The 15,191-nt window shown below is 44.8% G+C and overlaps 2 protein-coding genes and 1 long non-coding RNA gene across 4 annotated transcripts; 2 read left to right on the top strand and 1 right to left on the bottom strand.

Moving 5' to 3' along the window:
- Window positions 1-31: 31 nt before the first annotated feature.
- On the bottom strand, window positions 32-13,015 carry LOC110508957 (coiled-coil domain-containing protein 106). The gene is made up of 9 exons (XM_036968625.2): window positions 12,506-13,015; window positions 11,878-11,957; window positions 11,656-11,754; window positions 11,236-11,466; window positions 10,358-10,414; window positions 9,961-10,203; window positions 2,819-2,989; window positions 2,392-2,695; window positions 32-1,283 (listed from the first exon to the last, which is right to left on the bottom strand). Exons 2-9 carry the CDS (start codon window positions 11,945-11,947, stop codon window positions 1,226-1,228), a joined length of 1,233 nt encoding a protein of 410 aa, XP_036824520.1. The 5' UTR covers window positions 11,948-11,957; window positions 12,506-13,015; the 3' UTR covers window positions 32-1,225.
- Window positions 9,149-9,490, top strand: LOC149984454 (uncharacterized). Its single transcript, XR_016492739.1, has 3 exons — window positions 9,149-9,268; window positions 9,303-9,353; window positions 9,400-9,490. It is a non-coding gene; the product is annotated as an uncharacterized LOC149984454 (long non-coding RNA).
- Window positions 12,909-15,163, top strand: LOC110508993 (transmembrane protein 238). Of its 2 annotated transcripts, none has more exons than XM_090224996.1 (3): window positions 12,909-13,009; window positions 13,232-13,315; window positions 13,945-15,163. In XM_090224996.1, the coding sequence occupies exon 3, from the start codon at window positions 13,955-13,957 to the stop codon at window positions 14,279-14,281; it is 327 nt and encodes a 108-aa protein (XP_090081122.1). In that variant the 5' UTR covers window positions 12,909-13,009; window positions 13,232-13,315; window positions 13,945-13,954; the 3' UTR covers window positions 14,282-15,163. The 2 variants fall into 2 exon arrangements, with proteins under 2 accessions (XP_090081122.1, XP_021445603.1); XM_021589928.3 differs by having other exon boundaries at window positions 12,922-13,009; window positions 13,232-13,457.
- Window positions 15,164-15,191: the final 28 nt, after the last annotated feature.

Genomic DNA, 15,191 nt, shown 5'->3' on the forward strand with positions numbered 1-15,191 from the left:
CACTCAGAGAGAAACATAAGTCAAATCAGGATTTTTTAAGAAATCAAATGCTTTAATGGCATTTTTATTTTTACAGTCCATACAATTTGTATAATCAACCAAACATTATCAGTTTTTGAATTACAGGCTACTCCTCATTATTCTTGAAGAGAAATACAATATTAAACATTTTGGAAATTCTGCACACAGATACCGGTATCTTAAATGATACAGGTTGTACGCTACCTTTCAGTAAATGATTGGTTCCTTATTAAAGTCAAAATGACATCTCTGACCCGTATAAAAGGTGTTGGAACATAACATGATTTCAGCAGTTGTACACACTGATACCCGTCCCTGGGAGAGTTTGTGTTGTGAATAAGTAAGACATGAAGTTTAAAGTGAGAGGTACCCTTTCACACACTCAGACAACCTGGTGTCTCAGCAATTCCTTGTACCAGTTTCAGTATAACACACACACAATATACCACTATATTACACCATCGCCAATACTACTGCTATTGTTTTTTTAACATCATTATTGAGTTCAACAACAGCTCTGTCTAAATAACTGACCAACAAGAGTTAATTTCACATGCAATTGTAATGGGGAACTGGTGATTGATATTGATTTACATAGACATGTTCAAATAAAAATCAACATTTTGTATTTTGTCCCTTTTGTGGAAATCACTGAGCTTTATTGGAACACAAAAAAGAGAAACCTAATAGTATGCAATCTAATTGTAATCAATTATTCCCAAGCAAACAAAGTATTGCAGTAGAGGACTGAAAAAAGAAAGCACAAATCTCAACTGATGGTGAAATAGCACAGTAAATCGTACTACTATTATAGTAAAAAACTCATCTTCGTAGCACAGTACAAAGGGTACGTGATGTTATACTACACCACACTTCAGTCAAATGACACATCTCACAACTGTATGCTACAGTGGCACTTTACAGTGACAGAATATATTCTGGTGCAACAAAAAAAAAGTGATGTATTTGTGGTGCAACAGCTTAGCCTCACAGTAGAACTGTCCCCAAAACTGTCCCCATCCTTCTTCCAAAGCAAAGAATATCTGCTTATTCTGTTGTTCTGGTGCAGACACAACACCAGTGGTCAGTCAGCTAGCTAACTTCCTTTGTTTCAGAACCTGGAAGCTTTCTGACAGAACACTGGAATGATTCTACTAAAGGATTGAATCTGAGCAATAGAGTGTGCAACTACTCTTTGCTTTGTTCAGTTTGTGGTCGCGTGAGTTTCCTTCTCTTTAAGAGAATCCTCTCCTCCTTTCAACCTGGAGAAATGAGAGACAGATCCAAAATCACTGGGTGTGGGCTTTTTTAAATATCTAAATAAGGTCATCATTTAAGTGCACAAATAATAAATTTGTTTTTGAAGTGCTAGGAAAAAGACAGAAATGTTATCCAAACAACAAACATTTATCTGTAAATAAAGATGTATAGTATTGACATTGCTGTTGTGAGGGTGCAGAATATGACACCACTTTTACATGAAGACACTAAAAGGTGAAATTCTGACAGCGCAAAATAGATGATTGTCAGAAAAGTCCGTATTACCTCAAATAGTCAGCATGGCACTTATTTCAAGTATGATGAAAATAAAGAGCCAGTTTGGAATGCTACAAATCTACAATTTGGTCACTGTACCTTCATGCTGCTAATGTAAGTATTTGGGAGTAGCACGACCTCTTCAGACAATAGCACCAATTTTTGGCATGAGCAAAATGTGGCCCTACGTGTCAAAATTGCACTGAAATAAAGTACTACAAAGTTCAATAGTACTCTGGTCAGAAATAAGGAATGCTATAGTTCATTACCTCAGCTTCAAAAGGATTCTGAACAAATAGTTAAGAATAGAAAACATGGGATGGGATGGGCAACAACCTCCCCTACATATCCAGTGCTCCCATACACAAATCTTAACTTTCCATAAATGTCTGAATCTTAGGGAGATGGTTGAGTGATGACCTTCTCCAAAAGTCCCACCATGCTCTTCTCCAAGACAAAATGAAGCCCTCCTCCCCCCAGAGCACCCCACCATCCCCTTGGCCTCCAGATTCCCCTCATCCCCTTGGCCCCCAGATTCCCCTCATCCCCTTGGCCTCCAGATTCCCCTCATCCCCCTGGCCCCTAGATTCCCCTCATCCCCCCAGATTCCCCTCATCCCCTTGGCCTCCAGATTCCCCTCATCCCCCAGATTCCCCTCATCCCCTTGGCCTCCAGATTCCCCTCATCCCCCAGACTCCCCTCATCCCCCCAGATTCCCCTCATCCCTTTGGCCCCCAGATTCCCCTCATCCCCTTGGCCCCCAGATTCCCCTCATCCCCTTGGCCTCCAGATTCCCCTCGTCCCCAGCATCCCTCCCCCCATCAGTGTCTGAACCTGTAGGAGATGGGTAGTAGCAGGTTGTTCTTCTTCAGGGCCTGCACCCTGCTTAGCGTCTCCTCGTCTAGGGCAACGTAGCAGCGCCGTGCGTAATCCAGCAGCTTCTCCTTGGACGGGTCAAACTCGCCCACCTCCGCCACCTTCTCCGGGGCCACCAGCAGCATCTCAGCGATGGGCGTGGTGGAGGCCACCGTGTTGCGGTCTACGCCGTGGATCTGAAAGGCCTTAGACATGTTCTTCAGCCGCTGGTAGGTCAACAGGATCTTCTTGTAGCGAAACAGAACCCCTGCAGCGTCTTTGACTAGAAGGGGAGGAGATGGAGGGAAGTGGGGATTGATTAGGCCTACTTCGAGGAAGGAAGGAAAGAAGCATTTCCAAAGCATTGGAACATGGCATGAGTAACATGGCTGCCATTGTCCCTCACCTCTCTGCCTCTCCCTGGTGAATCGGAAGACCCGCCTCCTCTTCATCCCTGGGTGCCCACCGCTGCTCATGCCCTCTGACATCACCTCCTCTCCTGAAATCATTTCCTCCTCGTTCATGTAGCCATCCTGCTCCAGGAACTCCTCGGCCTCCCCCAGGAGGGACAGGGAATCTGAACAGACAAACAAGACCTGAAAAAAAACAACTTTAGACTAGAGGTGCTAGACTAGAGGTGCTAGACGAGAGGTAATAGAGGTGCTAGGCTAGTGGAAGTGGTGATAGAGATGCTAGGCTAGAGGTGATAGAGGTGCTAGACTAGAAGTGAAAGACTAGTGCTGATAGAGGTGTTAGACAAGAGCTGATAGAGGTGCTAGACTAGAGCTGATAGAGGTGCTAGACTAGAGCTGATAAAGGTGCTAGACTAGAGGTGCTAGAGTAGTGCTGATAGAGGTGATAGAGATGCTAGACGAGAGCTGATAGGGGTGAAATAGGTGCTAAACTAGAGCTGATAGACTAGAGCTGGCAGAGGTGCTAGACTAGAGGTGATAGAGGTACTAGAATAGAGCTGAGAGGTGATAGACTAGAGCTGATAGACTAGAGGTGATAGGGGTACTAGACTAGAGCTGATAGAGGTGTTAGACTAGAGCTGAAAGAGGTGCTAGACTAGAGCTGATAGACTAGAGCTGGTAGAGGTGCTAGACTAGAGCTGATAGGGGTGCTAGACTAGAGGTGATAGACTAGAGGTGCTAGACTAGAGCTGATAGGGGTGCTAGACTAGAGGTGCTAGACTAGAGGTGAAAGACTGGTGCTGAAAGAGGTGATAGAGGTGCTCTACTAGAGCTGATAGGGGTGCTAGACTAGAGCTGATAGAGATGCTAGACCAGAGCTGATAGACTAGAGGTGATAGAGGTACTAGCCTAGAGCTGATAGAGGTGATAGAGGTGCTAGACTAGAGCTATAGGGGTGATAGAGGTGATAACCTAGAGATGATAGAGGAGATAGACTAGAGCTGATAGAGATGCTAGCCTAGAGGTGCTAGACTAGAGCTGATAGAGGTGCTAGACTAGAGGTGATAGAGGTGCTAGACTAGAGGTAATAGAGTTGCTAGAGGTGATAGACCAGAGGTGCTAGACTAGAGGTGATAGACCAGAGGTGCTAGACTAGAGCTGATAGAGGTGATAGAGGTACTAGACTAGAGCTGATAGAGGTGCTAGACTAGAGGTGAAAGACTGGTGCTGATAGAAGTGATAGAAGTGCTAGACTAGAGCTGATAGAGATGCTAGACTAGAGGTGATAGAGGTGATAGACTAGAGGTGCTAGACTAGAGCTGATAGAGGTGCTAGACTAGAGCTGATAGAGGTGATAGAGTTTCTAAACTAGAGCTGATATGGGTGCTAGACTAGACGTGCTAGAGGTGATAGAGGTGATAGACTAGTGCTGATGGAGGTGCTAGACTAGAGATGCAATAGGTGCTACACTAGAGGTGATAGACTAGAGATGATAGAGGTGCTACACTAGAGGTGATAGATTCGTGCTGATAGAGGTGCTAGACTAGAGGTGCTAGAGGTGCTTCACTAAAGTGATAGACTAGAAGTGATAGACTAGAGATGATAGAGGTGCTAGACTAGCGCTGATAGACTAGAGGTCATAGAGGTGATAGACTAGACGTGCTAGAGGTGATAGAGGTGCTAAACTAGAGCTGATATGGGTGCTAGACTAGAGGTGCTAGAGTTGCTAGACTAGAGGTGCTAGACTAGAGCTGATAGAGGTACTAGGCTAGAGCTGATATGGGTGCTAGACTAGAGGTGATAGAGGTGCTAGACCAGAGGTGACATTCTAGAGCTGATAGAGGTGCTAGACTAGAGGTGCTAGACTAGTGCTGATAGAGGTACTAGACTAGAGCTGATATGGGTGCTAGACTAGAGGTGATAGAGGTGCTAGACCAGAGGTGACATTCTAGAGCTGATAGAGGTGCTAGACTAGTGCTGATAGAGGTACTAGACTAGAGCTGATAGAGGTGCCAGACTAGAGGTGATAGACTAGAGGTGATAGAGGTGCTAGACTAGAGCTGATAGAGGTGATAGAGATGCTAGACGAGAGCTGATAGGGGTGAAATAGGTGCTAAACTAGAGCTGATAGACTAGAGCTGGCAGAGGTGCTAGACTAGAGGTGATAGAGGTACTAGAATAGAGCTGAGAGGTGATAGACTAGAGCTGATAGACTAGAGCTGATAGGGGTACTAGACTAGAGCTGATAGAGGTGTTAGACTAGAGCTGAAAGAGGTGCTAGACTAGAGCTGATAGACTAGAGCTGGTAGAGGTGCTAGACTAGAGCTGATAGGGGTGCTAGACTAGAGGTGATAGACTAGAGGTGCTAGACTAGAGCTGATAGGGGTGCTAGACTAGAGGTGCTAGACTAGAGGTGAAAGACTGGTGCTGAAAGAGGTGATAGAGGTGCTCTACTAGAGCTGATAGGGGTGCTAGACTAGAGCTGATAGAGATGCTAGACCAGAGCTGATAGACTAGAGGTGATAGAGGTACTAGCCTAGAGCTGATAGAGGTGATAGAGGTGCTAGACTAGAGCTATAGGGGTGATAGAGGTGATAACCTAGAGATGATAGAGGAGATAGACTAGAGCTGATAGAGATGCTAGCCTAGAGGTGCTAGACTAGAGCTGATAGAGGTGCTAGACTAGAGGTGATAGAGGTGCTAGACTAGAGGTAATAGAGTTGCTAGAGGTGATAGACCAGAGGTGCTAGACTAGAGGTGATAGACCAGAGGTGCTAGACTAGAGCTGATAGAGGTGATAGAGGTACTAGACTAGAGCTGATAGAGGTGCTAGACTAGAGGTGAAAGACTGGTGCTGATAGAAGTGATAGAAGTGCTAGACTAGAGCTGATAGAGATGCTAGACTAGAGGTGATAGAGGTGATAGACTAGAGGTGCTAGACTAGAGCTGATAGAGGTGCTAGACTAGAGCTGATAGAGGTGATAGAGTTTCTAAACTAGAGCTGATATGGGTGCTAGACTAGACGTGCTAGAGGTGATAGAGGTGATAGACTAGTGCTGATGGAGGTGCTAGACTAGAGATGCAATAGGTGCTACACTAGAGGTGCTAGACTAGAGGTGCTAGAGGTGCTTCACTAAAGTGATAGACTAGAAGTGATAGACTAGAGATGATAGAGGTGCTAGACTAGCGCTGATAGACTAGAGGTGATAGAGGTGCTAGACTAGAGGTGATAGAGGTGATAGACTAGACGTGCTAGAGGTGATAGAGGTGCTAAACTAGAGCTGATATGGGTGCTAGACTAGAGGTGCTAGAGTTGCTAGACTAGAGGTGCTAGACTAGAGCTGATAGAGGTACTAGGCTAGAGCTGATATGGGTGCTAGACTAGAGGTGATAGAGGTGCTAGACCAGAGGTGACATTCTAGAGCTGATAGAGGTGCTAGACTAGAGGTGCTAGACTAGTGCTGATAGAGGTACTAGACTAGAGCTGATATGGGTGCTAGACTAGAGGTGATAGAGGTGCTAGACCAGAGGTGACATTCTAGAGCTGATAGAGGTGCTAGACTAGTGCTGATAGAGGTACTAGACTAGAGCTGATAGACTAGAGGTGATAGAGGTGCTAGACTAGAGCTGATAGAGGTGATAGACTAGAGGTGACAGAGGTGCTAGAGTAGATGTGCTGGAGATGCTAGACTAGAGTTGATAGGGGTGATATTGGTGATAGACTAGAGGTGCTAGACTAGAGGTGCTAGACTAGAGGTGATAGAGGTGCTAGACTAGAAGTGATTTAGGTGCTACAATAGAGGTGCTAGACTAGTGCTGATAGAGGTGCTAGACTAGAGCTGATAGAGGTACTAGGCTAGAGCTGATATGGGTGCTAGACTAGAGGTGATAGAGGTGCTAGACCAGAGGTGACATTCTAGAGCTGATAGAGGTGCTAGACTAGAGGTGCTAGACTAGTGCTGATAGAGGTACTAGACTAGAGCTGATATGGGTGCTAGACTAGAGGTGATAGAGGTGCTAGACCAGAGGTGACATTCTAGAGCTGATAGAGGTGCTAGACTAGTGCTGATAGAGGTACTAGACTAGAGCTGATAGAGGTGCCAGACTAGAGGTGATAGACTAGAGGTGATAGAGGTGCTAGACTAGAGCTGATAGAGGTGATAGAGATGCTAGACGAGAGCTGATAGGGGTGAAATAGGTGCTAAACTAGAGCTGATAGACTAGAGCTGGCAGAGGTGCTAGACTAGAGGTGATAGAGGTACTAGAATAGAGCTGAGAGGTGATAGACTAGAGCTGATAGACTAGAGCTGATAGGGGTACTAGACTAGAGCTGATAGAGGTGTTAGACTAGAGCTGAAAGAGGTGCTAGACTAGAGCTGATAGACTAGAGCTGGTAGAGGTGCTAGACTAGAGCTGATAGGGGTGCTAGACTAGAGGTGATAGACTAGAGGTGCTAGACTAGAGCTGATAGGGGTGCTAGACTAGAGGTGCTAGACTAGAGGTGAAAGACTGGTGCTGAAAGAGGTGATAGAGGTGCTCTACTAGAGCTGATAGGGGTGCTAGACTAGAGCTGATAGAGATGCTAGACCAGAGCTGATAGACTAGAGGTGATAGAGGTACTAGCCTAGAGCTGATAGAGGTGATAGAGGTGCTAGACTAGAGCTATAGGGGTGATAGAGGTGATAACCTAGAGATGATAGAGGAGATAGACTAGAGCTGATAGAGATGCTAGCCTAGAGGTGCTAGACTAGAGCTGATAGAGGTGCTAGACTAGAGGTGATAGAGGTGCTAGACTAGAGGTAATAGAGTTGCTAGAGGTGATAGACCAGAGGTGCTAGACTAGAGGTGATAGACCAGAGGTGCTAGACTAGAGCTGATAGAGGTGATAGAGGTACTAGACTAGAGCTGATAGAGGTGCTAGACTAGAGGTGAAAGACTGGTGCTGATAGAAGTGATAGAAGTGCTAGACTAGAGCTGATAGAGATGCTAGACTAGAGGTGATAGAGGTGATAGACTAGAGGTGCTAGACTAGAGCTGATAGAGGTGCTAGACTAGAGCTGATAGAGGTGATAGAGTTTCTAAACTAGAGCTGATATGGGTGCTAGACTAGACGTGCTAGAGGTGATAGAGGTGATAGACTAGTGCTGATGGAGGTGCTAGACTAGAGATGCAATAGGTGCTACACTAGAGGTGCTAGACTAGAGGTGCTAGAGGTGCTTCACTAAAGTGATAGACTAGAAGTGATAGACTAGAGATGATAGAGGTGCTAGACTAGCGCTGATAGACTAGAGGTGATAGAGGTGCTAGACTAGAGGTGATAGAGGTGATAGACTAGACGTGCTAGAGGTGATAGAGGTGCTAAACTAGAGCTGATATGGGTGCTAGACTAGAGGTGCTAGAGTTGCTAGACTAGAGGTGCTAGACTAGAGCTGATAGAGGTACTAGGCTAGAGCTGATATGGGTGCTAGACTAGAGGTGATAGAGGTGCTAGACCAGAGGTGACATTCTAGAGCTGATAGAGGTGCTAGACTAGAGGTGCTAGACTAGTGCTGATAGAGGTACTAGACTAGAGCTGATATGGGTGCTAGACTAGAGGTGATAGAGGTGCTAGACCAGAGGTGACATTCTAGAGCTGATAGAGGTGCTAGACTAGTGCTGATAGAGGTACTAGACTAGAGCTGATAGAGGTGCCAGACTAGAGGTGATAGACTAGAGGTGACAGAGGTGCTAGAGTAGATGTGCTGGAGATGCTAGACTAGAGTTGATAGGGGTGATATTGGTGATAGACTAGAGGTGCTAGACTAGAGGTGCTAGACTAGAGGTGATAGAGGTGCTAGACTAGAAGTGATTTAGGTGCTACAATAGAGGTGCTAGACTAGTGCTGATAGAGGTGCTAGACTAGAGCGTATAGGGGTGATAGAGGTGCTAGACTAGAGGTGATTGAGGTGCCAGACTCGAGCTGATAGAGATGCTAGACTAGAGCTGATAGGGGTGCTAGACCAGAGGTGATAGACTAGAGCTGATAGAGGTGCTAGAGGCGCTAGACTAGAGGTGACAGAGGCGCTAGACTAGAGGTGACAGAGGCGCTAGACTAGAGCTGATAGAGGTGCTAGACTAGAGGTGATAGAGGTGAAAGACTAGAGGTGATAGAGGTGCTAGAGTAGATGTGCTGGAGGTGCTAGACTAGAGCTGATAGGGGTGATATTGGTGATAGACTAGAGGTGATAGAGGTGCTAGACTAGTGGTGATAGACTAGAGGAGATAGAGGTTCTAGACTAGAGATGGTAGACTTGTGGTGGTAGAGGTGCTAGACTAGAGCTGATAGAGGTGATAGACTAGAGGTACTAGACTAGAGGTGGTAGAGGTGCTAGACTAGAAGTGCTAGACTAGAGCTGATAGAGGTGATAGACTAGAGGTGATAGACTAGAGGCGCTAGACTAGAGGTGGTAGAGGTGCTAGACTAGAGAGCGGATAGAGGTGATAGACTAGAGGTGGTAGAGGTGCTAGACTAGAGATGCTAGACTAGAGGTGGTAGAGGTGCTAGACTAGAGCGGATAGAGGTGCTAGACTAGAGGTGCTAGACAAGAGGTGCTCATAGTTTGGATTAGAGATTGTCACGGAAGTGAACATTTATTCCTGTCCCATCTGGTACTGTCCATTTTTTCCCCTGTACTGTCCTGATTAGTGGTGGGAAAAGTACCCGATTGTCATACTTGTGTAAAAGTAAAGATACCTTATTAGAAAATGACTCAAGTAATAGTGAAAGTCACCCAGTAAAATACTACTTGAGTAAAAGTCTAAAAGTATTGGGTTTAAATATACTTAAGTATCAAAAGTATCAAAAGTAAATGGAATTGCTCAAATATACATAAGCAAGGATATCCCTGCCGGCCAAACCCTCCCCTAACCCGGACAACGCTGGGCCAATTGTGCGCCGAATCATGGGTCTCCCGGTCGCGGCCGGCTGCGACAGAGCCTGGACTCGAACCCAGAATCTCTAGCGGTACAGCTAGCACTGCGATGCAGGGCCTTAGACCACTGCACTACTCGGGAGGAATCTCCCATTCCTGCCAGAATCCTTTGGCACCTGTAAGAGTCCTGTTCATATGTCAACCTCTAGTCTGGATCCCATTACCTGGCCCTACGCTCCCGTGTGCATTCATGTCACTCATGGTGGCTCTAATAGCGCTGCTACTGCCACTGCTGTGCCCCTGCAAGAGGCTCTGGGAGGCCCCGGAGCTGAACATCGAGCTCATCGCGGCCATCTGATTGGCTATCGTGCTGGAAGTGTGGTTTTTGGGTGGGGCCATGGCAGTGGGGGATGGTCTTCGCTGGAATATCTGACGAGATGTGAAACGCTGTGACTCGGACTTCTGCTCTGAAAGGGTTAACAAAAGGAGATCAATGAGAGTGATCAGTGAACTGAGACCAGTAGTGGTGAGAGGTGATGAGAATATATAGAATATGCTCTGAATCTAGATACATGTATCATGAACAACAAGGGACTAGTGAGGTCATAAAGCAATCCTTACCAGCTGGCCGCTCCCCCTCTCTCCTCGGCTTCCATTCAAAACGTCTAGAGTCATAGCCTGCAAGTGGAAAAACAACGGTTCCCGAGAATAAATCTATGCCTGTAAAAAATATGTTGTCTTACATGCTGACAAACCGGCTCCACGCGTGCGTGCGTCTACCTGCTGATTTTGTCTATCCCCACGAGACACGTTCATGACATACAGGTTAAAATACCAAACCAACTGTGAACCAACTATATTAATTTGGGGACAGGTTGAAACACACATGAAACATTCATGGACATTTAGCTAGCTTGCTGTTGCTAGCTAATTTGTCCTAGAAAATAAACATTGGGATGTTATTTTACATGGAATGCATATGGTCCTTTTTTTTTTGCTGGATCTTTTTATAATTTTTACCCATATTGAGTCATACAAAATCATGTGTTCTCTACTCCGATAATTAATCCACAAACAAAAAGGGGCTGTTTGTTCATTCTTCTTCTTTTGTGGAGTTTTATATGGTGGTTGGCAACCATATTTAAAGTAGATTACCACCACCAAATGGTGGTGTGGACCTCCATCTTTCAATCACCCACATGGGTATATGCTCCTAAAAACCAATGATGAGATGGGAGAGGCGGGTCTTGCAGCACATCAAGCGTCTAAAATAGAACCAAGTTCTATTTTAGCGCCTGGCTAAGCAGACGCTGGTTGAGGCGCACAAGCAGTTGGGATGAAATCATTGAATAACATGTGTAAATGTATTTAGCAACGCTCGTGCACGCAACATGGGTGGTGTGGTTAGCATGGTAGAACTTCTCTAATCACAATACATCTTTCTACATCATGGTTGTGTCCAGCCTCCTTCCCAAAACCTCTCCATGCCCCTCTCTCACCGTTGCTGTACTGGCTCTCGCAGGGGCCCTGGTTCTGATGGCCTTGGGTCTTGGTAGAGAAAATGAAGCGGTCCAGCTGGCAACGCAAGAAGTCCCTCTCCTCCTCCAGGTCATCGATGCGTTTGTGCAGCCACGAGTTCTTCTCCAGGGAGATCTGCAGCTGCGTCCGCAGGTTGGTTATCAGCAGGTACGAGCTGCCTGGTGGGGGGGCACCCGAGGGAGGGGGCGACTCTGAGAAACACACACAGGAAGTTAAGGGTCAGGGAATGAATATCAGGATTAATCTTAATCACTAACTGATTCACACCGGAGAAACTAGGTGAGTGGACTCACTGGACTGTCCTTCCAGATGGTCATTCAACTACATTCATCTATGATATGGGTTCTGATCTAGTAGGAAATCAAAGCTTTGATATGAACCTTCAAAACTCTGCTCATTCTGATTGAAGAAGCCTTGCTGCTCAAAGTTGTTCTCCTCAAAGGGAATGGAGATTTCATAGGCATCCTCATTCTTCAGAGCTACAGAGGGAGAAATATACAGTAGGCATTATTATGGATAAATAACTGTTATCACTTTGTCATGAATAGGTTAATACACATCTATATCAATGATGCAGATTTTAGAAGGTTTCACAATCTTACTCTGCATGGGGTGGGAGCCTGTGTGGTTCTTGGAGGTAGGCAAAGCGTCATTAATATTTCCCTCCTGCATCTCGTGCACCCTTCATTGTACAGAAACAATACAGGTTTATTCATGCATTACATTTGGCACACAACATCCAATGATGGATAACAATTCCCATTGACGATGTTTTGTTGCAAATGTAAAAGTATGCAGTCAGTTTAGTAATAACTTCGAAGTGTTGCCTTCAGCTTGCTAACTAATCATTCGTGGATGCAATTATGTCACTAGAAATGTAATTACAAGTAGTTACTGTGTGGCAATTCTCAGCTGAGATGCAGAATAAATGACCTACTTATTATCGCGTTATTCCCCTTTGTCTAACGTTACACTTGCGAGCGTACTAGAAAGTTATATTAGCACATTATACACGATGTTCGTCGCTGACATGCTAGTTTGCAAGATGTAGCGTTATAATAAACAATGGACACGTTAGCTAGCTACACATCAAATTGCCATAAGGACTCATCTTACACAGGCTAGCTAGATAGTCCGCAGCTAGCTATTTTACTAGTAGCAAGCTCACTGCTTCTTACACGCACAAACTATTTTCTGGTGGAGTTCTCTACAAATCAATGATATACGAACCGTTATTCAGTCGTTATAACACCGTATTTCATATGTAAATCCCGTTCATTCTGTCCACTTTCGTACCTAGCTAGAACAATAACAATTTAGCGTTTATTTTACAAGTCTTGTTTACGTCCTTTGCCGTCATTTCCGGTTACCTAAGGGAGAGTCTAATATTTCCCAAAATGTAGTTTGTAACGAAAAGGCGCTGCTGTACAGTCAGGCCACTCTAAAATGTGCAGTTGTGTCGCATAACACAATGCAACAGATGTTTCAAGTTTTGAGCAAGCGTGCAATTGGCATGCTAACTGCAGGAATGTCCACCAGAGATGTTGCCAGATAATTGAATTATCATTTCTCTATCATAATCCGACTCCAACTTCGTATTTAGAGAATTTGGCAGTACATCCAACGTTCCTCACAACCGCAGACCACATGTAACCACGCCAATCCAGGAACTCCACATCTGGCTTCTTCACCCGCAGGATCATCCGAGACCAGCCACCTGGACGGACAGTTGATGTGGGTGGCTGGTCTCAGATGATTAGAGACTAATTCAATTATTTCAATTGACTGATTTCCTTATATGAACTGTAACTCAGTAAAATCGTTGACATTTGTGCATGTTGTATTTATATTTTTGTTTAGTATATACATTATATTTCATATTCCAAAATAAATGTCAGTGTGAAAATAATTGAAAAGTAAAATATTGTTTGACAGGTTTTTCTTGATTTCGTTTAGTGCTGCTCTTACCAAAGGACACCGGACCAATGATATTCGTCAGTGCAGAAAAGTTCAGGTGAAGGGGGAGTGGAGAGGTGTCAGGTAACATTATTCATTTATGAGTCACTGTTTTTACCTGCCAGTGAAGAACCGGAAAGATACAGTTTGAGTGGATTCTACTTACATTTTTAAGAGATAAACATTGAAAAGATACTAATCAAAACGCATTTGCACCTGTGATGAGGTGAGTATTAATCTGTTATGTTTTTCTGTGTTTAAATCCGTTTTTTAACGGGCATCGAAACACAAAAGTGTCTTGGTTGTGCTGGGAGTATCATAGCGCTCAGGTGTGGCACCTGTTTTTCCTATGAATAAAGAAACATTGAAGAGTATTGTAGGAACCTACAATGTTATATAAAACGTTTTTTTTTTTTTAAGTGTAGGCCTAAATACACAGACACAGTAAATATTTAAATAACATACTGTAGTTATTTGACCATGGTTACATTATTTCATACATACCTGTACTTTAATAGCTACAGAACATACACGCCATGGTGTCATGTTTATGTTCATACAATATCCTCCCACTCGACCAGTAGGCCTAGTGAACTCCCTATCATTGCCAGAGGTGACTCTGTTGTGATTTTACTCTGAGCAATGTCAATGCACAAGATTTATGTCTGTCAATGTGCCACACACCTCACCTCCCCCACCTCTCTGTCCCCCAGGTGAGTGACCATGGCGCAGCACTATGATGGTCTGTCCCACTGTAAGCTGGCCCTGGCGTTTGCCATACTGATGGACTTGCTAGGTGTGTCTGCTCTGCTGGTGGGGGTCTTTGCCCCATTAGAGATTAAGGGACAGGACTTTGGGGACCTGCTGGTGTACTCTGGGGCTCTACTGATGCTCATGTCCCTGGGAGGATGGGTCATGTGGTACAGCGGGAACCTTGAGGGCCTGACCTCCAGGAAGGAGCTAGGGGGAACCATGGGTGCCATGGACCGGCTGGCCCGCTCCCTCAGCCGCAGGATACGACTCCCCAGGAGCCACAGTAGCCCCTCATGATGCTTCATGGTCAGGCGTAGGAGAAGGGTGTGGTTGTAGGGGAGGGTCCTCACTGTCTCCATTAGACTATCGGCCCCTGATAGTCAAACTACCTGGGGGTCTGGGAGCAGTATTGTTGGCATTGAGGGAGTGCTGTTAAATGAACCAGGCTATGGCCCGTGATGTGAACAGGCAAAAGCGGGGTTGGGAGGAGCACCCTTCTCAAACCTAACAGTAATCTGTGCCGTTAGTTCATGTTGTCATCAAGGCAGCATATTTTCACATTTTCAAACTAGTTTGAAGGCAGATAGTCTTTTTATCAAAAAGCAATCATTTGTGTATGTAAAAACCCAGAATCCTACTCACTATTCCATGTGATTAACCTGTCACTTTTTTTGGAGGAGCTGACTTCGCCGTCGGCCAAAACGGGGCACTGGGCTCAAGACCGGGAGGGAGCCTGTTTCCAAAACTAATGTAATCAACTCTAACCCGCTTCACCTGGGGCAGGAATAAGATTACATTTTTTAAGATACATTTTTTATAGAACTCCCTCATTCTTTAACCCAAGTTCCACCGCCTCCATGGTTGGAAGAGACTTACATACTGCTAGTTCACTAGTGTCAATTGCAAGATGTAAAAACAGTCGGTCATTGCTTTTTATTGTGACTTGACCTTTGCTGAAACACCTCCGGTAGATAACAGAATTGTACAGACTGTCTGAATAGGATTTTAAACAATCAAGCATGGAGGCTATTCATAGTTCACTTGGTTGGTTTGTTTAGGCTTGAATCTGTAAATAATTGGTCTTTATATTCATAATAATCCATGTTTTGTGGTTCTTTGAATCATAATAGGGTTTTTGTATTAAATTATAAAATTGTATTAAAACTATAAAATAACTTACCATAGGTCATTTGTGAAGATTTGGGAT

This window comes from Oncorhynchus mykiss, chromosome 3 (genome assembly GCF_057628025.1).
Source record: "Oncorhynchus mykiss isolate SJ-2025 chromosome 3, ASM5762802v1, whole genome shotgun sequence".
Classification (NCBI taxonomy): Eukaryota; Metazoa; Chordata; class Actinopteri; order Salmoniformes; family Salmonidae; genus Oncorhynchus; species Oncorhynchus mykiss.

Coding starts and splice junctions, on each gene's coding strand:
- LOC110508957 (XM_036968625.2), bottom strand. CDS start 11,947: ATGCAGGAGGGAAATATTAATGACGCTTTGCCTACCTCCAAGAACCAC. Junction 11,755..11,877: donor AGGCTCCCACCCCATGCAGA/GTAAGATTGTGA, acceptor CTCCCTCTGTAG/CTCTGAAGAATGAGGATGCC. Junction 2,990..9,960: donor ACACGGGAGCGTAGGGCCAG/GTAATGGGATCC, acceptor TTGTCTGTTCAG/ATTCCCTGTCCCTCCTGGGG.
- LOC110508993 (XM_090224996.1), top strand. CDS start 13,955: ATGGCGCAGCACTATGATGGTCTGTCCCACTGTAAGCTGGCCCTGGCG.